At 40.9% G+C, this 23,735-nt stretch overlaps 1 protein-coding gene across 5 annotated transcripts in view; it reads left to right on the top strand.

Annotated features, from left to right (window-relative positions):
- The window catches only part of PIR (pirin), a 586,627-nt gene that overhangs the window by 41,976 nt on the left and 520,916 nt on the right, over positions 1-23,735 (top strand). The window contains exons 2-3 of one of the 5 annotated variants that reach the window (XM_069204948.1): positions 2,747-2,870; positions 12,495-12,623. In XM_069204948.1, coding sequence (XP_069061049.1) covers positions 12,531-12,623 — 93 coding nt within the window. In that variant the 5' untranslated portion in view covers positions 2,747-2,870; positions 12,495-12,530. Of the gene's footprint in view, positions 1-2,746; positions 2,871-7,058; positions 7,172-12,384; positions 12,409-12,475; positions 12,624-23,735 lie in introns of those variants that run through there. The other 4 variants (XM_069204947.1, XM_069204945.1, XM_069204946.1 and 1 more) reach the window with 4 other exon arrangements.

Genomic DNA, 23,735 nt, shown 5'->3' on the forward strand with positions numbered 1-23,735 from the left:
ATTGCGACGGAGTAACCCGTCCACTGATTTCTAGATCAGGCCATAAGTGTGTACAAAGTGTTTGTTGTAAGTTAATGTATTAAGCTAGTGGATGGACAATCCTTATAAATGCTGTTGTCAGTAGTCATGAGATCTGTGGAACATATAGCATGTTAGACTGTGTTAGTTTGTGTGCTGGTTGGCAGAGAGGCCTTCTGAGATCACACCACAGTTTGTATCTTACTGCAAATATCCCCAGCTAAATTCCTAAAACACTGCATGGAAAATTGACCTTGACTTAAACTTTCATTCTTTCCCTCCCATTCTTATTTTGAATGCTCCTCCCCTTCCCTTTTGCCTTGTGAATGCCTCTTGTATATATAGACTGCTCTAAATTGCATGCCTATCTTGATCCCTCTTTCTTTTGAGTGAACCATATACCTGCATCCTTACAAAATCAAGTCATTCCATCCACCATTTGCTTTTCACATAGCCCACTCATAGCCCACTCAAATGGTCACACTGAAGTCATTAATTGTCAATGAGTGTTGAGGGCACAAGACTAATCCCTAAAACTAATTGATTGACTATTAAGGTTGGGCTCCTGGGAGAACCCTCCTCACCATAAATCTCTTCAGCACCTCAACAGAGTTAGTAGGCACTAAATAAATGAAATTTCAATTTCAATACATTACAGCCATCTACCCTGTATAGTTAGTGCAGTTTATTGCAATCCATGTGACACAACCATTTTGTACACCTGTGCTCTCCCCACTCCTACATCCTACTGCTCCCAGTTTTAATACACTTAAAACAGCATCTTGACAGAGCACGCAAAACTGGGACATTCATTGGCCATATAATTACATATTTTTACCTTTATACCCCTCCTGCCCTGATTTTTATGTTTGCAGAGCTGTATATGTAGAATGCCCAGGCGTGTGTTTTGTGCCTTAGGCATTTGGGTCCAAATGTCAGCATGTGAAGTAGAGTTGTCAGGAAGAACAAGAAAATCACTGCATTATAGCCATAAGCTTTGGAATCCTATTTGTATGCAGTTACCAAATTATACAGCAGGCATGACAGCGACAGTGTATTTCGCAAGTTGACAAGTGAATCCACATCATTTGTGAGATCTTTGCCTGCTGGTTTGACCTTAAAAGCTAAATAATAAATTCCAGCATGCAGCTTGTTGTTTCGTTAAATGCCAATAATGGCTGAAGTTGGCGCACATGACATAGGGGCAACATGGCAGCCCTGGCCCACAGAGGTAGGTGTGTTTCATTTGGTATTCAGCAGAGCATTAAATCAACAGTTTGTTTATGACCCATGTTTAAGACAAATTAAACCCCAGTAACACATGACCACAGTGTTTGCAATTGTTTAATTTCTGTGCCCAGTAGTCCTAGACTCGTTGCCCTACTGCCTCCGTGCTTCTGGTGTGCAGAAGTGGGCAATAAGAGGGCTCTGTCTGGGGCCTACCTGCCACATCAAGTCTCTTGTCAGTATCCCTTTCCAGCCCAGCTCCTCAAAGCAACAATCTAAATCAGTTAACAGAAAGGCAATGCAACATCAAAAGGAAAGACTAACGTTTTGAGGCAAGGACATCTGCCTCTTAAAGCCCCACACTAAGCAGAGTGCCCGGTGCCGACTCCAGTGACCATGACACAGTCCCACCACAATCCTCCACCAACTGGCTGAAGGTTCCAGACACCATCAAGTCACTGAAGAGCAACATATAGCTGGAATGAAAACTACAGAAACGTGACACGGGAGGGATCTGCATCTCTGCCTTAGAAAATACTGTCAGCCCAAAGGCATCAGATTGTAGGAAACTGAACTACTTGTGCCCCTCACCAGCTCCACGACTCACTGAAACAGGGAAAGAAAACAAGAGGAGATTAAGGATCTGATTTGGTAGTTGGCAGGTGGGTTTCTCCATCCAAACGGCAGTAGATAGCCCGTCCGCCGAAATATAAATCCCATTATATCCTATGCGATTTATATTTTGGAGGATGGGCTAGCCACAACCACTGTGACGGAGTAACCCATCCGCCGACATCTAAATCAGGCCCTTAGTGGTAGTCATTGTGTCACATTTGTAGATTATTAAGATGAGACACATCCAGATTTACCACCACCAGTGAACCTGCCATGTAGAGGAAGGCTGGGCAAGAAACGTTTTTTAAGATGCATTACTTAGCAAAGGTTTAAGTGGCTGTAACTGGGAGTAGTGGCAGATCATGCAGGGGGTTTAGAGGGAAGCTCACAAGAGCCTGGTCTAAAATATGCCTGTGCCAGCCCCTAGCTTGGTCAGTCACAGAGATGATTTGGCTCAGGGGGCAGCCTACTGAGTTGAAGCTGTTACATCGCCTAGGCCTGGCACTCAGCTTCAAAGCATGGGTGCTACTTGGACAATGCTGGTACTATGTACAGGCAAGAGCTGTAGACTTTAGTTGAAGAATGCACCGTCGAGCACATATTGTACTTGATTGTCGTTAGTGACCTAAGTCAGCAACGTATTATGAATAACTGTTAAACTTTCCTTGAAACAGTTGACAGTGGTCCATGTAGTAAAGCAAATTCTTCTAATCTTCACATGTTCATAAGTTCATTGAATGAATAAAATGTTTAGTTTCAAATCACAAAATCTGTTTCTTTATAAGTTGGATGGACAAAGTTGTATAGGAAAGGAACTGTGATGTGCAAATATGCACACTAACCATGAACTTTATTTTCTTCTGTTCTTTACAATGGTGTGGACCAGCATCCAGTAGATTAGTTGACGGAAACTGACGTGTTCCCCTGAAGACATCAAAACCTGATTGGTTAAACCAGTGGCGGAGACGAAGAAAGACGTTACAAGTTTCGATATTGAATTATTATAAAAGGTGTGTTCCTAGATTAGTGAAAGCCCATTCTGACACTTTCTCTTTGAGGGTTTTCTGACTTCTCACAGACAGTCTCTGAGATACTTCTCAGATTCACTTGGTGACTCTTTAAACTTTTACACTTAGATTCATTCTGAGGCTCTTTGGTTGAAACTTATTTTTCTTTGAAAGTCTACTGAGTTTTTTTGGCACTTTCACATCTTTGATTTACAAACTCTTAATGGGGGTCTTCTAAATAATTGGTGATTCTTTACCTTTCACAAACCATCCTTTAAATCAGACTAGGGGAATTAATTGAATGGAACGCGCTTTATGCTTTGTTCTGTTCAACATTGATTTTATTGATCTATGAGTGTAAAATTTGCTTCTGTCAATAAAGAAGAGAAACAAATATTGATAATAAAACTATTAAACTTTCTTCCAACTCTCATTATTGACTTCAACAAAGAAATGTGATTGAAAATGATTGAGGACTGTTAATGTTTTGATTTCAACTTTTCCCTGCTTACTTGCCACAAAGATTCATTGCCCAGGGTCCAGTAGTAAGCAGAAATTTTAAAGTTCTTTATTATGAAACTCCGCTCTAACACTACCAACCAGGAAGAACTGGAACACAGTGAAGCGACATGGCCATGACTAAAATGCTGCATGACTTACTAAGCCCTATGTGCATCCAGAGCCTGTGCTGCCATCAGCCAATCAGAAGACATGTGTTTCAACCTGGTAAAGGCGCACTAACAACTCTTGGGGTCATTGTTCCTCCTCTACTGCTGCCAGTTCTTTGGAGGCCATTAAGCAAAGTGTAGCTAAAGCAAGGCAGGTGGGTTCTCCAAACCCCTTGGGCTCTGATGCCACTGCACTGGCTATACCACTAATAGCCAAGCCTCTTCTTCCTTAACAGTGAAATTGTAGACCAGAGGATTTAGAGGTTGTCGAAGACTTTTTGTTTATGTAGTAGTTCTTGTGTCACCAACCGAAGTTCTCTTCTACTCTGAAGCTACTGCAGTATTGAAAAATATTACTCTAGCTAGTTTCTTGAATTATTCTTTCCTTGAGATAGTAGCCAGAAATTTTGCCACGTTATCACACACAGTCCTTGGACCATCTACCCACTATTTCCTTTCTAACAATGCTGGTGTGAAATTCAGGCCCTTCTTGCAAAATGCCACTGAAGATCTTCTTAAGACACGTGTACACATCTTCAGCTTCCATTTCTTCCTTAAGGTTCTACATTTGTGTCTCATGTAGAGCAGTTGTACAATTCTTTACTTTTGTAAAGAAACATTCTTGTCTGCAAATCTAGATGTGCCACGGTTGTAAGCTGTGTTCACAATTAGCTGTCCCTCTGTGGCTTCAAGACAGTTAAGAAACTGATCTTAGTACAGAAATGTCTTTGATTAAGTTCGTTTAAAGGGCGCCAAGACTGTTGTCAGGGTTTTTCAAAGTCTTGTTTGCACTCTGCTAGAAATTATTGAAACTGTTCCTTCATCAGGGCTTGGTTAGTTTCGCTGTTGGCTGCTGTTGAAAAAAATCCGGTTAATTTTGCCCAGATTCTTTTTTTTTAGGTGGCTATGGTATCCCTTTGGTTCTCTGAACTGAATTTTCTAAGGCTAGTTCTGACATGTGGCTGATGGTTTCCTAGTTGACTGCTGTGTGTGTTATATAATAGAGTTCAAAGCATTTGGAGGGTTGGCCCGTTCTGTTAACATAAGGCCACTTTTCTTGATTCCGAATATTGGAATTGACAGCACAAAATAAATTACATGAGGCTACATAGGATACAATACACAATAAATCAAAAGCTGGTAAGATCGAATGAGCAAAATGCAGAAGCAAGTGGTGCTTCTTTAGTCCCATTCATGTGCTCCAATAACTATGATGGACTATGCAGCAAACATGTTTCACCTGTGTTGGTGCTCAGACCTAGGACTTTTTTCAAGGCTTAAATTACATTGTGAATAATGCAAATACTAGAGTTGTTATCACATTTGTGTTTTTACTACGTGTACAACAAAAGCTCTAACATAGGAAGTGTTTTTTACTCACGTAACCGATGAATACACACTGGGATTTTCACTTGGTGAAAAACAGCAAAGGTGGGTTGTTCACTTACCAGCTGGTGGGAGTAAAAACCTTACAGTGATCATGCAAAAGTGAGTTGAAGAAACTATGTAACTAGATAAAGCAGATCCTTAAATACATGGATGATGATGAGCATGTAGGTTGTTTACCACAGGTCGGAGCGAACCGTTGATCAAAGTGGTCCTCTGGAGTTTCAGTGTGGGTGCTGAGGTTTGGGTAAAGAGTAAAAGTGTACAGAGGTCTTAAAGGGAACAGTTCATTATGGATTGAAAAGTACTCATATAGTGGTGGATAATTACTTGTAGGGCTCCAAAAAAGGGATTCATGGTCAATAATACTACATGAAGACTATTACGAACAACAGGCTTGTAAAGATTGAGTATTATGTGGTTAAAGTGAAGATGGTATAGATGAAAAAGATAGACTGTTAAGAATGTAACAAAAAGCTCTACTATAGCAGTGGTATTTCAATCATGAAGGTGGATACAGAGGAGAGACCGCTTGTGCATATAATGTTATTGGACAGTGTGGTAAAAATGGGGTAGAGTGTGATTAAGGCAGTTTATAGCTCAATGATAATTTAAAAGACAGTGCCTTCCTGAAAAAGATCAGCAAATGAACTTGTGGGTAAAAAATTGGATTGAATACATTTTGGACTGTAAACCACCGAAGGATTGAAATAGTTATGCCTGATTAACATGAAGAAAACAACATACCTGTCCTAATGAGAACCCTGGATCAAAATGAGCACAATCCATAATGCCAAATAGCCATTGCGGTCGCAGAGTGAAAGGTTGCTACTTGGCAACCTCCACGGTGGAAAGGTACTGAATCATTGTTTTTCGCAAGCACCATTTTAAAGCTCAAAAGTATTTCATGTGCCTCTTTATCTAACATGCACAGGTTTTCTGTGGAATAAGTTTAATTGGCTCCCCTTTCATTTTGGTGCGCATTCGCCAGTCCTTTCTTTGTGTGGTCCAGTTAACCCCTTGACTTTCATGGCTAGGCTCTCGTCCTTTCCCTACTATCCATGTCTCATTTTAGTTCTCTGTTAATGTTGCGTACATTACAGCCTTTGGGCATGGAGGTAGCTCAGGTTGGCAGTCCTATTTACACGTGCTTTTTGCTGTGTGCTGTCTTCCTCTAGCTCATTTTCTGTATTGCTTTGCAACCACAGGACCCTCACCCTCAGGAACACTCAGTGCAGGTGCGTTGGTGCAAAGTTGAATGACGACAGTGGCGTTGTCTCCTGCTATTCTGCTCTCAAATGGTATCCAACCCTTGTATGTTTTCCCAGTAGCCCACCATTTACGTCAGTAGGGTGGGCAAATATGTTGTGAAGAGGGAGGAAGACATGGCTTCAGATCAGGCACCTGTGTACCAGAGATCGCCCCCTCTGAGCACCAGGTTAAGAACATGGATGACAATAGGAGAGGCAGTGTCCGCTTCCTTTAAAACATGCCATGGGTGTTTGTATATTGCAGTAGAGGTAAAATTGGTCGTAAACATAAGTTTACGACTGAATTTACCTTATACCTCCCATGAATTCAAACTGTTGTCATTCTCCTTCCCACCCAGGAAATGGTAGGATTTTTCACTTAAGCCAAGGGCCATAGTGTATAGAAGAAGGGATTTCTCAGTAAGGAAAAATATTTTTGCATGTGCAAAGGGGAATTCATTCCCCCGTGTGGATTTCTCAGCCATGAAGAACTCTGTACAGTGGGAATGGATACAAAAGTTTTGAATCATGTGATTTCACAAGAAATCTCTCTCCCCCCCTTGCTCCAGGCATAGCTTTCTGTGCGGGTTGCATTCCAAATTCGTGAATTACAAAAAGAACTACAACTATCCTCTGATACAGACTTAAAAATCTGAGTGCAGTTTTATTACCTTTTTTGTGACTGGGCCCCAATACTATTAATATCTGCTCTAAATACAGATGATCATAGTCTATATTCAAAACGGAGGTTATGGTATAATGGATGCAGCAGAAAACAACAACAAAATGGATCGTTTTGCTTCTACTCTGTAAATGCTGAGCAGGTTAGGGCGCTTGGAGCCAGACACACCCAAACAGTTTTATGCTCGCCTATGTGTCCTTTGACGTTTCTGCTGAGTCATGGTGAAAAGCTTCCTGAATGAAACTCAATCAGCTCACTGCTTACCAGGCACTCACGGTCCTCTGCTGCTGCTGAGACAAAGCACCGAGAGAAACACAGGTAAATATGCTCTTGATTGGACCTTAACAGTGCCTGTTATAAGTTGGGATTCTTTGAGCTGTGTAGCAGTATTAATTATATTTGGGAGTAATTTAGAGCATCTGCTTCGGCCATTCTAGGGAGACCATGCCGTAAACTTTTGACCGAAAGCAACCACGTTTCTAAATGTAAGTTTATGTTCGTGTCTTAAGCTCTGCTGAAACTGTTTAACCATTTTGTATATAAATATAATATATATAAAATATAAAACGGCAATTTAATCCCCTTTTCATAGCAGAAGGAAGCATAAACCAGGCATGTAATTAAAGCTCATTTCAGTTATGAACGAAGCTTGCTTCTTCTGAAAATTAAGTACTTTATATTCAGGGCCACTGGAGCTATGCATCCATTGAGGGCTAAGGCCCTCATTCCAACTTTGGCGGAGGGATACGGCGAAGCCGTGTGGTCAGAAAACTGCCAGAGCGGTAATCTGACCGTGAGGGCTATTAAGAGTTTCCTGCTGGGTGAGTGGGCATGTTTCCGCCCGCCTGCCGGCCCAGCGGGAAACAGCACACAACATTGCCGCCTGCTCATAATTGAGGTCCTAGGACCACCAGACTCGTAATGAGGGGATGAGTAAATGAAGACAAATTAATTAAGTGCTGTAATGCGGCATCCGTCCTGGCATTTCACTGTTTTGTGACATCAAGGCACATTAATACATCTGGGCAATTTTTGAAGCAGTTTAAGACCAGGATAAATCAATCAGCAACTAAAACGTGACAGGTTAGATTGCAATAGGCCTGCCATTGCATTGCAGTCCATGGCGTGCTGTTTCAGTGGATTTTGATCCATTCGATCAGGAAATCCTTTTTTTAAATATAAATTATGCAGCTGATTGTAGTTAATGGGGCAGCAGCAGTAAATTCTTCGGAGTCCGAATTCTACACTTAAATAGTACAGTCACTATTTTTTTTGCATTTTTTGTAGTAATTAAGGCTTATTGAGATATTGCGTATTATGACAACAAGCAATAACAAATTGAGAATATTTAGTATCAAGTGAGTGATGAAAATAAGTGGCCTGAGAAAGGAAAAGGGTTTAGTTGATTCGCTTTAGTACAGTTAAAGAGCAAAGTGTTTGTTTATTCAGATGTTCCTTACAATGATCTGCTTTAAAGTGTTTTAAGCAACTCTGTATCTAACAACGATATCATATATTTAACGTATTTACAGTTATTCTGCTTTGGTAGTTGAGTAGCTGCTTGCGTAAACAAAGACTCCTTTAAAAAGCTTTGTTTTATTAATCATATCTAATATTTATTAACTTTGATGGGTGGGGATTCATTCAATGTAATTTTTGCACTGTTGTGAAAGCCCTACTTCTTTGTTTATGATGATTGAATACGTGATTGGCTTTGTTTTACTGGTGTCCGTGTCATAACTGTTGCATTGTCATCATTATTCATCTCACCCAGGTGACTAAAACATTTTCAGCTCTGCTTCCCGTGACCCAGTGGTCCTGTCACCCTCAGAGACGTTATCCTCTAGACCAAATCTTATTTATAATTAATATCACTGTACTATATTGAAAATATTGAAATGTAGATTGTCAATGTTCTTTTTCCCCTCATTAATAACCCCTACTAAATATACTTCATTTTCACATTTCTTCATTTTGAATTTGTGATTATTGTTTTTCTTCATTAGGGTTTCTTTATTTTCGCATAAGGCCAAGGGTCATTGGTATATTGAAAGGGTTGAAATTTGAGTATAGTAAAGTAAAGCCTTGAGACTTCTCAAGTGATAAGGTGTAAAAATGCCTACTTGTGTGATGTATGTATGATGGCTAACTAACATTCTTACCTCCTTCCACTGACCGACTACTGACATCTTAGACATTGCCATCATTGTGTAAGACATCTGTTGAACAAATTAATGAGGAAGATGTATACCATAATGATGTCGCCCTAGTTACCTCATGGTCCTGGTTAGACCGAAGCATGTGTTACTAAGTTAGTACAATGGTGTTGCCAATGTTTCTGGTAATAACTAAGTAGAGGTTGGTACCCTGGACATTAGCATGGTTAGAATAGTAGTGGCTAAGTATGATCTTAAGAAAGAGGTAGTTGTAGATGTTCAACAGTATTTATGACCTAGGAGCTTCTCATAGCAAATGACGACCTAATGTAAGTATAAATGCATTCAAGCATTAGTGCTGCGCCACTGGTCTTTTGGCTATCACATTTTAGGAAATACCGATAGTGACGATGTTAAAAAATATGATCTAGGTGATCTTAAAATCTTTGCAGACATAGAAGGGCTAGATTTGTTGATGAACTCTGTTTCCAGTTAAGAACGTTTACTGGGAGACAGAAAACTATCACTGCACCATCTTTGGATATTCTACATAGCTTGGTCCTGAGAGCTACTGTTTAAATAGGTGCACTGAAATCCAGCAACACAAGGAAACACACAGTATTTCCATCACCCAATTCAAGACAATGTTTTAAATTCTGAGTACCATAATCCTTATTCCCTGCTGAGGGGAAGTCTGGGCTAAAGTTAGTAAATAGTGTTGTGAGTCTTGCATTTATACCTCTATTGTTTTCAACAAGAGTTTGAAAACAAATCTTGGTTGTTTTAAATGGGCCAGTAGTTGCTGGTGATATTTTTGATCTAAAGGCTTTATATTTTAGAAAAGGGTTGATAATAGTTTATTTCCCGAATGTTTCATTTTTTTAATAAATGGGCATCGTGCAAAAAAACTATTATTGCATTACACTTTTTTGAGGAGTTTATAGGCTGGGTTGTTTTTGGGTGAGCTATAGTTACTGAGTATGAGTGGTGTTGGTGGATAAATGGGTTTTGCAACAATGTGTGGATCTGTGGTGAGTCCGTTGGGGCTGGACCTGTTTGACTTGGATAGGAGGTTGGTGGATTTGCCTTTCAAATGACTTTTATTACATTTTGGTGATTTAGGAATGAATATGTTTGCATAGGAGGGAGAATTTAGACAAATGATGTTTGTACTCTGAGAGGCAATTTGAATAGTTCATCAGCCATTTTTTTTGCTGATCTTTATGTTGAAGTAATTTGTCCTCGCAGTGAAGTCTACTTTTGTGATAAACTGTGGTATATACCATGATGTAATAATTTAGCCTACGTGTTTCTAGTGTAGATCCATGAAGGATGAATCCGTGACAGATTTTCAGGCTTATCATTGACATTGTAATTTAGATCAGTATAGATTCATTTCCTGTATGTTTATTTTGTGTGGCTTTCCTGAAAACCTGACATGGACCCAGCCCTCCCAGTCTTTCTCTAGCCACTAATGTTTATGGTCTGATTTGATTGTGTATTTTCTTTTGGATGCTTCAGTTCATTTTGTTCTTGTGCCAATGACGGACGGAAGTCTGCGAACCTGCCTAAGTTTACTTGCATCACAATACGTTGTGGATGTTTTATGTGCCCAAATATGTGGGGGGCTAGTTTGATCAGTTGGTAAGGATGTAAGGCTTCTAGTAGACTAATGCAGGCTGAGGAAATGTAGCACAAGCGCTATTAGGTGATATGTTGAATTACAACTGTAAAAAGGGTGTGTTTGTTATCATGTTTTTTCTGAGCCATGCGGTCTCAAGGTGAGAAGAATGATGGAGATGGAGATCTCTTTGCAACCAAAAAGTTACTTTTTAATGAATACTATTTTTGTGCGTAGCAGTGCTGCTAAATCTGGGAGACACATGCAGCACATGAAATGACTGGCCTTAAAAACTGGTCATGGGGCCCAGAACTAGGAGAAGACTAATAGTGATGTGCAGCTGATAGGCTGATGCGAACAGGTCTTCTTCACACTTTTTTTGTAGTAATGGGAAAACAGTATTGTGTTTGGTGGTGGAAGTAACGATAAGTTATTGGTGGGGTGGGCACCCATGGGTGTATGATGGGGGTCAGTAGCTATGAGTGAAATGATGTGAAGGGGCATTTGGTGAATGTAGTTGTGGATCACTGCTGCTGAGTATGTGAGTGAAAGTGGCAGTAAGGCTGGTTGAGGTGGAAATGAATTCAGGGACAGTAGTAGATGAGTTTTGGTGAGGTAGTTTGATGGTGAATGGTTATGTGGTCCACTGGGTGATTGTGTGGAAGATTGTGAGTTGTATGAGATGCTGCGAGTGAATGTGTATGGTGTGGGGATGAATGTGGCTATGAATGACTATTGTTGAGGATGCCAGTTTGTAAGTCATTTTGCAGGAAGCTAAGGGATGAGGCTGGGTGTGACCATGAGTGAGTAGTGGTGAGGGTTCCAGTTGGTGGTACTTGGTAAGTTGTATGCTTGGCAGTGGAGGCTTGCTGATGAAGATGTTTTTTGGTGAGATTTGACTGAGGGGTCATGGGTGTATGTTAGAGAGAGCACTTGATGTGAGTGAGTGGTTGGGGTGGGGGTGTTATTGTCTGAAATTTTAGGTGTGCATGTTGAATCATGTCATGGATGGTTTAGGTGACACGTATGGGGGAATGGGGGTGATTGGAGATGTTTGAGGCTTGTCGGAATGTGTGATGTGGCTGATTGATAAGTGGTGGGTGAGCGGTTGAACGATACTGTGATTATAATATGGGTGTCTGGGGGTGAGTTACAAGTGATTCAATGAGAGTGGATGTTGATGTGGTCGGCTGAATAAGAGTGTGGGTGGTCTTCTTCAAGTGCGTGGGCGGTGGCAAGTCTTAAGAACTTTCCCATTTTCCATTTCAGGGTTTGAATCCAATTGTTTGGTCACAGCCAAGAGACCCCTCTGAGGAGGGAAACAACTTAAATTCTGGTGGAACGCCACATAGATTTGGATAGCAAACATACATTGACAATGTAGAAATAAACTTTTTTATATGGCTAGTTGAATGTTTAACATCTACTAAACCATCGTAATACTTGTATACAGACTCTATTTATTGCTACAGCCTGCTTGACCCAAGTATAGGGACATGGGGTGGAAGAAACACCCCCATGCCCTTCCTGTTTGTTGATTAGCAGTGATGCATTTTTAAGGTCATTCCGACATGGGCATGCTTAATACTTTGGGCAGTTTGCTTATTTGTACATTTTTATTTTCAATGCAAACAAAGGTGAAGAAAAAACTTAAGTAGAGAACACAAAATTCTACTGCCCAACTTGCTGATTGGTTACTGTACATTTTCCTCTTAGTTCTCCAAATCACTTCAACTGCCAAAGCCCAGGCATCCCTAGTAGGCATCTGAATGTTCAACGTAAGTTGTGCTCAGTAGATGTTGAGGTTTTTACATGCTTAGTCATTTGCTAATTTATCAATGTCAGTGTTTTTTTTAATTTCCAGATTTTGAGGTGTGTAGCTTATTGTACCAAAAACAGGATGACTTGTAGGAAAGTTGTGAAAACTCTTCTGAGTGTGGAACAGTCTGAAGGTGATGGTGCCCGTGTACGAAGAAGCATTGGCAGACGTGAGGTAGGTAGCTTTTACATCAACATTTTATTGGTGTTGAGGTGTATGGTTAAATGTGTGTATTTCTTTGTGGACTGCTGACCAACACAGCTGAGTGATACAAAACGTTTTTACCTTTGTACCAATTTATGTTTCTATCTTATTTATCAGTAGTAATAGTAGAAATCAGTTTATTAAGACATATGTTCATAAAACATCAATATCTCCACCATTAAAAACATATATAAATCACATAAACTATTATCCTAAAATAACATCACTAAAAGATAAACCTTGATATTTAATAAATATTTAAAAATGTGCATTGTCGTTGGCAGCATAAAAAATACATATTCGCAAAAAGAGCAATTGCATCGGACCTTGACTGATTCTGATATTTTAAAAAACTGGTTTACGTTTTATTTTATGAATGAATAAATAATAAGGGCAATCAAAAGAACATGGTAGATAGAGTATTTAATTTTTAAAAAGCATTTACAATTTCCATTATTATCTCTTATACCATTGTATCATTCTGATCGGGGAAAAATAGGATTACAGGCAAGCCGCATTTTGATTAAATCTAAATGAATTTTAGGGTCAGGAAGATCTGTCAAGTAGGAGAAAAACCTTTGCCTGATCAAGAGTGCTGACTGTAAGCATTAGGGAGGTTTTCACAGAGAGGTATTTCGTATCTATTGTTTGGGAGGCATTAGATGAGGATTCGTCCAGAGTGAATTTGTGCTTATTTTACCAAAAGAACTTTAAATAGTTTTCATTTCATTGACCCTTTTGATAAGGCCTGTGACCTGTTTCCTCTCACTTACAAGAATCTCTTACCAGAATAATTTCAAAATGTATGATGCCTCTTAACATGAGGACAACGAATTAAGGAAGCTTAAGAGACTTGAGCCTGCTATAATGTACCAAGATGTGAGCTTAAATTCTCGCCATATACTTTGAACAATGGTACCATCAGGCAGGCCAAACATATGTTTTAACGCTATACTCTCTACAGCCTCCCAGATATTTCCAACTTCTAAGAGCAAAACCTCTGCTCTGTTAAATTCCACTAAATATCCTGTTTGTAACAAGTCTCTTGCCCCTTTTATTTTCATGTGGTCAACCCATTTCAAGTTTTTCTTTTAAAACAATAACCCTATGTATTCATATGACTTGACCACCTCAATTCGCTTTTCATCCAAAAACCATTTTGGCTTAGTAACCTTTCGCCCCAAAACCATTATCTTTGTATTTTCTAAACTTATTTTTAAACATTTTTCCCTGCAACATAGTGATAAAACATTAAGATTTCTCTGCAGGTCTAACGCTACAGAATCCAATAAAATTGATTGTCAGCATAAAGGAGGCTAGGGGTGTTATGGGACCCACATCGTTGGTGAGAAAGACTGGGCAGCTTTTAAACCTTCTGGCTCATTTGACACATAAAGGCTAAACAGAGAAGGTGCTAGTACACAACCTTGACATAGGCCACTCATTATGCTAGTTCTACTAGATAACTGCCCCAAAAGGTCGAATTCTACCTGTGGCCAGTTTGCCGGATGCAATGATTGTATAAAAAATAATAAATAACCAGGGATTTTCCAGTTTCTTAGCTTCTCCTAGAGCAGCCCACTTTCCACCGTTTCAAAGGCTGTACGGAAGTCCACAAAACCACAGCACAGCCTCTGATTCACTTCTTGAGATTTCTTAAGAAAAGACCAGGGGGCAAAGCAGTGGGGCGATTGAATGCCCCTCCCAGAATCCTACCTGTCCAATCGGCTGAAAGTTTTATGACACCCATTCTTCTGGGTGAGATAACAACATTTTTGAGAAAATCTTTTCATAACCATCAAGAAGACGGATTGAGCTGTAATTCAAATGCTGGCCTCCATCAGCTTTCCACAGTATCGGTTTAATTACAGAGCCCTTCTAAGTATCAAAGACTAGTCCAGATTTAGCACTCCATTAAAACAAATTCAGAAATACACTTGCCCTTCATTGACAGTTAGATTTAATGAATATAGTCCGGACCTTCAGCTATGCTCAGTTTCAGCGATGGAATTGTAGATAGGATTGCTTCCCAGGAGAACCAATCATATTAGATGGCATCAGTTTCAAGAACTGGGGGAAGAATCTGTGTGACTGGTGAGCCATATAAATCATTAAAATAGGCCATCCACACATCCTATGGAATCAAACATGGCAATGATTCTGGACTTTTCAGGGGTTTTGTACTACACATCACCTAGCACAAACCAGAGAACTGGAACACCAGTAAAAGAAATACATTTAAAATTATGATAACATGGCAGTTAGAGTCCAGCCCATTGACATGTTGGAAGTGTCCAGGAGGCTTTAGGCCTCCAGTGATGTCAAGTACATTTTTAGAATAGCAGGTGTGGCACTAGTTTTGAAGTGGTCATACCATTTATGTCCCTTCTTATGTGAAAATGTACTCGTAAATATTACCGGAAATTATCTTCCATTGGAACGTTCTCCCTACTTCTTCTTAACGCTTGTAGAGCCCCGATTATTTACCGGTAATTTTATAGTACTCCTAGCCCTACTGTTTCCCATATCGGGCCTTAGCACATGTTGCAATCCTCCCCTGGATAACTTTTTAATATAAAAATAAGATACAAGCAAACGAACATGCCCTCCAATTTAGTGTATTTTAGATTAGCATATTGCATATTCCTCCCTATGAGATAAGAGCATAAGCAATGGTACCCTTCACGGAGTCATTTCGTGACATATGCCACAGCAGAAAATATGTGATTAAAGATAAAGGGAACAATACTGACGATGGGCGTGAAGCTAGAATGAGATGAGAACAAGGGTGGTTCCTCCTTGGGCTTGCGCTCTGTGGAGTTACACCTGTTATCCAAGAGATCTCGAAAGGGATGGAGCTAAGCAGAGCCACCCCCTGCACAATGTATGAGTTCTAGAGAGGGAGGAAGCTAAGCATTGCCACCTCCTGCACAATGCAGAGGGGGCGTTGCCCAGCTCCAGTCACTCGAAGTGTTGCCAGCAGCCTAGATAAACTGTATATGTGTGTTAGGGCGGTTGGAGCATTAAATATGCAGATTATGTATGCTGTAGGCACTGGAGAGCTCTTGGGACTGTTATACACTGTGAATGGCACTTTATCTAAAAGTATCTGTAAAATGCTGTGTTCCTGGACAGGCCAGCACACCCATCACAATGCCATTACTTGGTATATATTGCTTTTGAGATAAACCGGCAGGGCACAACCCTGCGCAGAAACAGTCACTATGACTAATTTATCAGAGTTGCAGCATATTTTCGGTCACTATGTAGTTTTCTGTAGGCCAAGCAATGAGTCACACTTTCGTTGTCATCTTGAGGTCTCCAGGTGACTGAGACGAAGTGAGCTCTCTGACTTCCCATTCCATGTGCCGACAAGACAGAGTGAAGACAGAGCTTCAGGGGAGACGGAGAAACAGTGGAGGAGAGAAAGGAGGGAAGGAGAGAATCGTTGATGGGCCTTTGTATTCATTCAGACTGGTGAAGTGTAATCATGTTTATGTGTTTTCATCTGTGATTGTGTGCTTGCATAATGAGCGCATGTGTGATGGCAAGGGTGCACTGAGGCACAGGATGACTGACTGGTGTTTAGGTCACACTAGATCACTTTATGACAGTGATTGACACATAAGCCATACTTAGCTCAGCTGATGGCATTGACTTCAAAACGAGGCACACATGGACAGGCAATGGCATTAATTGGCACAAAGAGAAACTCCTAGGAACATTTACTTTCTCCTGCAGGGCCACTGTCCTTAACACTTCTACAGCATCTCCATGAGATTACGGCTACATTTAATTGTCATCTTCAGTTGATCTAGAATGAGACAGCCCACACACTACTGAAATTCAGGCACTAAGTCCATGGGTCCTCTACACTGGTGTTCATTCTGTGAGTATATGAAGTGCAAAGCTCTAGGCCTTGTACACACGATAATCCAGGAAGCCTGTTCACCGTCTTAGGCCCACAAATTCCATCTATCAGCCTTAACACAACCTTCATTTTGGGCCCACAGTATACAACTGCTCACAGGCTCACCAGGTGGTTTCGCCCTGGTGATACGATTCGCCACACAAGCTTTTTGCCTCTGGAACTCGTTGCTTGGTCAGTTAAAAAAGTTATCAGACCATCCTAGTTTTTGCAGAACAATTAAAGCCTTCAAATTAAGGTACTTGTAGATTTACATATAAAAATATGTGAAGTGGCACAATCATTCCCTCAAATACAACTCAAGGATTCTTTAAGTGACAACATTTGCTTTCTGATGTTACTTTTTATATCACCAACACCACACTGCAGTCTGCCATAGAGTCCCCGAAGTCTGGGCAAGAAGGTATCAAACACGTAGGTGCTGCAAGAACACACCAATGGCAGAAAGTTTGCCCTCTAAATACGTATAACTTAACAGTTAAGCAGCCAGTGCTGCTACACCGCTAAATCTCCTACTGCTTGCTTCAAGTGTAAAGAAGATGTTATAAGATTGAAAAGTGCAAGTCTTTTCTTTCAATAAAATATTAGCAAAATTTTAAAAGCCTGACTTTCAGTATTCCTTTTGTCCTCAGGGTTGTTTCTAAGGCTGAAGCTGGAAACAAACCTGCTACAGAAACGGTGGCTGTTGTGCAGCACTGAATGCACATGGTGATGTGTTCTCAGTAGTTAAAGCAAATTAAACAGAGCTCTCTGCACCTAAGATCGCCTCCGATTCATCATTGGCAGCCTTGCTATTATGTAGAATTTTATTCACGATGAATGAAGCCTGTGGGCCTACTCTATCGTCATATTGCTCAGCAAACTTTTACCACTAATATCCTATGCAGACTCAATTTTTTTGGTCTGGCTTGACAGGGTAGCTGTTGCCAGACAATTAATGTGAGTATCATCAGGAGAAGGGCTTTGGCTCCACTCACATGTTGGGAGCCAGGAGTATGTTTTCATTGGGCAGACGTTGTGTGCATCCACAAAAAAGTGCTTGCCCTCCACACAGATGTGATCATTTTGTTTATCGAGCTGCTTGTGCTTGAGATAACCAGATAATGTATGATATTTGTCTCTGGTGGCTGCACACATGGGAGGAGGGCAGTCATTAACGTACATGGATTTTTAGGTCTGGTTTGCGACTGCATTCTTAGGGCAGACCTATTTGCATTGCCACTGCTTGTTATTTTTTTTAAAAACAAATTGCAGACCTGGTGATGGGTATCCAGAGTTTAATTGAGAGAGCTGCGGCATTCCTTCAGAGCCCAAGTTCATGATACTAGTCAAGTTTTCGTTAAACTCATGCTCCTCTGAGAAATCCAGTCCTTGCCTACAACTGTAGCTTAGGTTCTGTTCCATGACACCATGTGACTTGTTTTATTAATGCCCCGTGTTATCTTTTCACAAGTCTAGAGTATTTTTTTATGTTTGTTTGCTTTGCTTTATAATGTGCGAACTAAACCCAGGTGGCGGCTACCTGGGATTTGTGCTGGACAAGTTTAACAATAAAATAGACAGTTAAAAAATGCAGTAGAATACATTAATTGAAAGTGAGCAAGAAAAAAGCATTGGGATGCGAAGGTACTCATACTGGGTTGGGAAGTCTGGAAAATACAGTACAAACATTGTGCAAATAGTGGAGTATTTATTTATAATTGATTATGAGTTAGGAATATGGGGCAGTTGCAAAGCGCTATGTTTGAAATACTGGAGCAATTATGTAAGTCCACAAAGTGTAACTGCACCCGCACCCGTATTAAGTAGTTAAGACTGAAATTAACGTTTTTAGAGAGAGACAGGCGATTAAATCTATATAGTTTTCTATTACAAAATTATCTTTTTAATTTTTAGAAGGAAGATATGACTACGGTAGCAGTGTCACGCCGATGGTTCACATTATAGTGAGCTCACAGATACATCACAAGGCGACAGGATTTCAATCCTTGTTAGCAGCCCAACATCTGATTTGTATTTGAAGTATGCAAAAGTGTAAAGCACTCTGGCACTTTTTACTTCGTCTGTAGTATCATTATATGGAAGAGGAAATGGCTGTACTGGGTGTCGGCCTCTCAATTATTTGTGGCTGCCAGCAAAACCACGGAGTAACCACTCCCTTAAGAGGCTAGTTGGATGGTTGCCAGTAGACGCTTAGTTTACTTTTCTTTTAGTCCCAACCTGTTTCACCCCGATTAACCTTTTTCTTGATTGGCCATAGCACCTTTGGTTGTTTGTCCAAGAGAACCTACGTTTGGGATAGATACGCCTTCCTACCTCCCTCCCCCACCTGTAGATGGACGCATCATTGTTAGCCAAGAAACAAACAGCTTTTCTTGTCTTTTACAATAGAATAATGCCATTGATTTGAGACTGACTCATATTTCTTGTTTAATTTCTATCATTGAAAGATAAACGCTTTGTCATTGTGTGGTATTATAAGGGCATAACGTTTGCCACTGTAACAGACCCAGTTAGAACACATAGCAGAAACTACAGTGTGTCAATGCGTGGGTTTAGCTAGTGCTTTGATAAGGGAATTATGCTGCTTGAGCGTTAATCAGGTTTGGATTTTCCTATGAGGTATTTTGGCAGTGCCAGAATGGCCGGTCTGACAGGTCAGTGCATGGGCTGTTTTTTGGCTGTTTGTGGGTTTTTTGTATGATCTGGTGAGATCGTTTTTATTGTTAATTTCCCTGACATTGCCACAACCATTGACTGCAGCAACTGCAACTACACAAATGCATGCAGTCGCCCATACCTTGCAAAAAAACACTGTTTAGACCTGCATCCTTGGCGTGATCTCCCCTAACTTTTTACCTCTGCTTCCCTGGTTGTTGCTATGTGCTGGGTCTGTTTTTGCTGTTTTTGTTACTATGGGCTCTATAGCATTGCTGACCAGTGCTTAAGTACAAGTGCTCCCTCTGTGAAATTATAAGTGTCATTGGCTTTTCCATAATTGGCATATTTGATTTACTAGTAAGTCCCACGTAAAGTGCACTAGAGGTGCCTAGGGCCTGTAGATCAAATGCTACTAGTGGGCCTGCACCACTGATTGTGCCGCCCACATGAGTAGCCCTGTAAACATGGCTCAGGCCTGCCACTTCAGTGTCTGTGTAGTTTTAAACTGCCAATTCGACTTGGCAAGTGTTCCCACTTGCCAGGCCTAAACCTTCCCTTTTTGTACATATAAAGCATCACTAAGGTAGGCCCTAGGTAGCCCCATGGGCAGGGTGCAGTGTATGCTAAAGGTGGGACATGTACTGATGAGTTTTACATGTCCAAACAGTGAAATACTGCCAAATGTGTTTTTCCCTGTTGCAACCCCTTTTCTGAACTCTCAGGGCCATCAGAGACTTCCTCTGCCAGCACTTGGACTCTCTGCTAAGACTCATTCCCTGCCAAGTGGTGCCTAATCCAGTCTCTGGGACCTTTGAAAGAAGAATCTGGTGGAAAAACCAAGAAAAACTAAGTAAACCGACTTTGGATGACTCCGGACTGATGCTGCTGCTGAGTCCCGTGACGCCTCCTGCAACCGAAGCCACGGTCCTCGCTGGAGTGCGACGACCCTCCAGGCCCAACACCAATGCAGGCTCGCTGAAGACGTGACCACCGGACATCGATTCCACCGGAAGTGCGCGGATCCAACATTTTGCACTGATGCTGCCTCACCTCTCTGCAGCAAGGACCGGATGCCTCTTGCTCTGCTCCTTCGCCCCGCAGCACTGGAATCAACACCATCTCGCATCCAGTGACACTGCCACCCCCGACTCTGTGCCCTGACTTTTTTCTGCATTTACACAAGGTACTGTACCTTGGCGTCCTTGTGACTCCGTGACTGGCGCCATTGGCATCAGATTGTTGGGAACAACTCCGTTACGATGCCGTGATATCACCTCACTGAAGCATTAGTGTTTCAAAGCGCTATTTTTGTGCTTAATCCTTCAAAATTCATTGCTTTGCTTGTGTATGTTGGATTTTTGTCGTTTTGCTCTTGTTCTGTTCAGATACATATTGGCTTTTTCTCTAACCTGGTGTTGAGTCATTTTGTAGTGTTTTCACTGTATTACTGTGTGTGTTGGTACAAATACTTTACTTTGTCTCTGGGTTAAGCCTTTCTGCTCGTGCCAAGCTACAAGGGGGTGAGCGGGGTTAACTAGTTATGTTTCTCCTTTGCCCTGACTAGAGTGAGGGTCCTTGCTTGGACAGGGGACAACTTGACTGCTAACCAAAGACCCCATTTGTAACACCCATAGAGGCTGTCTTTACATTTTTTATTTGGTGCCTGTGCTTATTTTCTGCCCCAGTTCGACCCCGTTGTTATTCAATAATGAAATCTGTTTTACATGGCAAAGTCATACAGTTCTCTGATGCCAAAGTGTTTTGGTTCACAGTGTAGTGAAAGGTGTACCCTCTCAAGTCGAACAGTATGTTTAAAGTGCATGAGGGCATACAGCACCACAGACAGGCTTGAAGCAAAGTCCTTAAAGCTGTTCATTATTTCCAGGGCACCTCGAGTTTGAGGTGTTTTGAGTGGAAATATGGGTAATGATGCTTCCACTGCACAAATCGCTGTAAAAACTGAAAGTAACACATTTGAATGCCAAGAACGACCCTTTCGTCCTTCCTAGAACCATAAAATGGGTACCACTGGCGTACGGAATATTTGTTATACAGGGAGTGCAGAATTATTAGGCAAATGAGTATTTTGACCACATCATCCTCTTTATGCATGTTGTCTTACTCCAAGCTGTATAGGCTCGAAAGCCTACTACCAATTAAGCATATTAGGTGATGTGCATCTCTGTAATGAGAAGGGGTGTGGTCTAATGACATCAACACCCTATATCAGGTGTGCATAATTATTAGGCAACTTCCTTTCCTTTGGCAAAATGGGTCAAAAGAAGGACTTGACAGGCTCAGAAAAGTCAAAAATAGTGAGATATCTTGCAGAGGGATGCAGCACTCTTAAAATTGCAAAGCTTCTGAAGCGTGATCATCGAACAATCAAGCGTTTCATTCAAAATAGTCAACAGGGTCGCAAGAAGCGTGTGGAAAAACCAAGGCGCAAAATAACTGCCCATGAACTGAGAAAAGTCAAGCGTGCAGCTGCCACGATGCCACTTGCCACCAGTTTGGCCATATTTCAGAGCTGCAACATCACTGGAGTGCCCAAAAGCACAAGGTGTGCAATACTCAGAGACATGGCCAAGGTAAGAAAGGCTGAAAGACGACCACCACTGAACAAGACACACAAGCTGAAACGTCAAGACTGGGCCAAGAAATATCTCAAGACTGATTTTTCTAAGGTTTTATGGACTGATGAAATGAGAGTGAGTCTTGATGGGCCAGATGGATGGGCCCGTGGCTGGATTGGTAAAGGGCAGAGAGCTCCAGTCCGACTCAGACGCCAGCAAGGTGGAGGTGGAGTACTGGTTTGGGCTGGTATCATCAAAGATGAGCTTGTGGGGCCTTTTCGGGTTGAGGATGGAGTCAAGCTCAACTCCCAGTCCTACTGCCAGTTCCTGGAAGACACCTTCTTCAAGCAGTGGTACAGGAAGAAGTCTGCATCCTTCAAGAAAAACATGATTTTCATGCAGGACAATGCTCCATCACACGCGTCCAAGTACTCCACAGCGTGGCTGGCAAAAAAGGGTATAAAAGAAGGAAATCTAATGACATGGCCTCCTTGTTCACCTGATCTGAACCCCATTGAGAACCTGTGGTCCATCATCAAATGTGAGATTTACAAGGAGGGAAAACAGTACACCTCTCTGAACAGTGTCTGGGAGGCTGTGGTTGCTGCTGCACGCAATGTTGATGGTGAACAGATCAAAACACTGACAGAATCCATGGATGGCAGGCTTTTGAGTGTCCTTGCAAAGAAAGGTGGCTATATTGGTCACTGATTTGTTTTTGTTTTGTTTTTGAATGTCAGAAATGTGTATTTGTGAATGTTGAGATGTTATATTGGTTTCACTGGTAATAATAAATAATTGAAATGGGTATATATTTTTTTTTGTTAAGTTGCCTAATAATTATGCACAGTAATAGTCACCTGCACACACAGATATCCCCCTAACATAGCTAAAACTAAAAAGAAACTAAAAACTACTTCCAAAAATATTCAGCTTTGATATTAATGAGTTTTTTGGGTTCATTGAGAACATGGTTGTTGTTCAATAATAAAATTAATCCTCAAAAATACAACTTGCCTAATAATTCTGCACTCCCTGTAGTTTTTAGTCTAAAGACCTTGGCCAACAAAGTTAGGTGGAGGTATCAGTTATCTTTCAGAGCACTCGGGTCACAGTTTCCAAACCTCCAAGTTAAAATCAAAATGTTGCCATTCTTTTTTACATTAAAAACATCTTATGATATAATTATGTAATCATCTTGCCTTGTGACAATATTTATTAACCCTAATTTGCCCAAAGTGCCTTTTACTGTCTCTCTTCGTGAAGTTAGTAAAACCAACATTTCCATATAATACTGAATTTTAATGGCAGCGGAAAGTATTGTATTGGGAGGGGTGTGAAGCTTAGAATTCTTGAGTGAGGGACCACAGTAACATTTGCTTGCAACATTTTAATTTGTTGCACACTGTTATTTTTTAAGTATTGCTAGTAGCAAGTAGAAATAAAAATTGGGCATTACGGTACAATCCTGGAAGGGGAAGGTGACCCCAGACACAACCATTCTGCTGGGCATTGGTCTGTTCTGAGGGGTGCTCTTCACTTGGATGCAAGGGGAAGCACCTTCCGAACCGGGCATTGAATGGGTCACAAACATGCAGTGAATGTACTAATGATTTCTGCAATGTGTCTATCAATTGCCTTGTTATATTTTTAAGTTTGTGGGTGTTTACATAACATGTTTTTTATTATATATATATTGTTAATGGTGCATATGATTTGTATGAACTGTAACCTTACTTTATATGACTAAGTATGCTGTATTGAGCATATAAAAAGAGTCTTGTTTGACGCAATGCTTGAAGTAAAGGAGCGCAAACAAGCAATTTGCTTCCTTTTTTACAGTGGGACGTATCTGTGTCATTTCTTAAGTGCCTCTCAAGAGATAGTGTAAGCTACATTCCTTAGGAGCAGAATTTG

The sequence above is a fragment of the Pleurodeles waltl genome, chromosome 8 (genome assembly GCF_031143425.1).
Source record: "Pleurodeles waltl isolate 20211129_DDA chromosome 8, aPleWal1.hap1.20221129, whole genome shotgun sequence".
Taxonomy (NCBI): Eukaryota; Metazoa; Chordata; class Amphibia; order Caudata; family Salamandridae; genus Pleurodeles; species Pleurodeles waltl.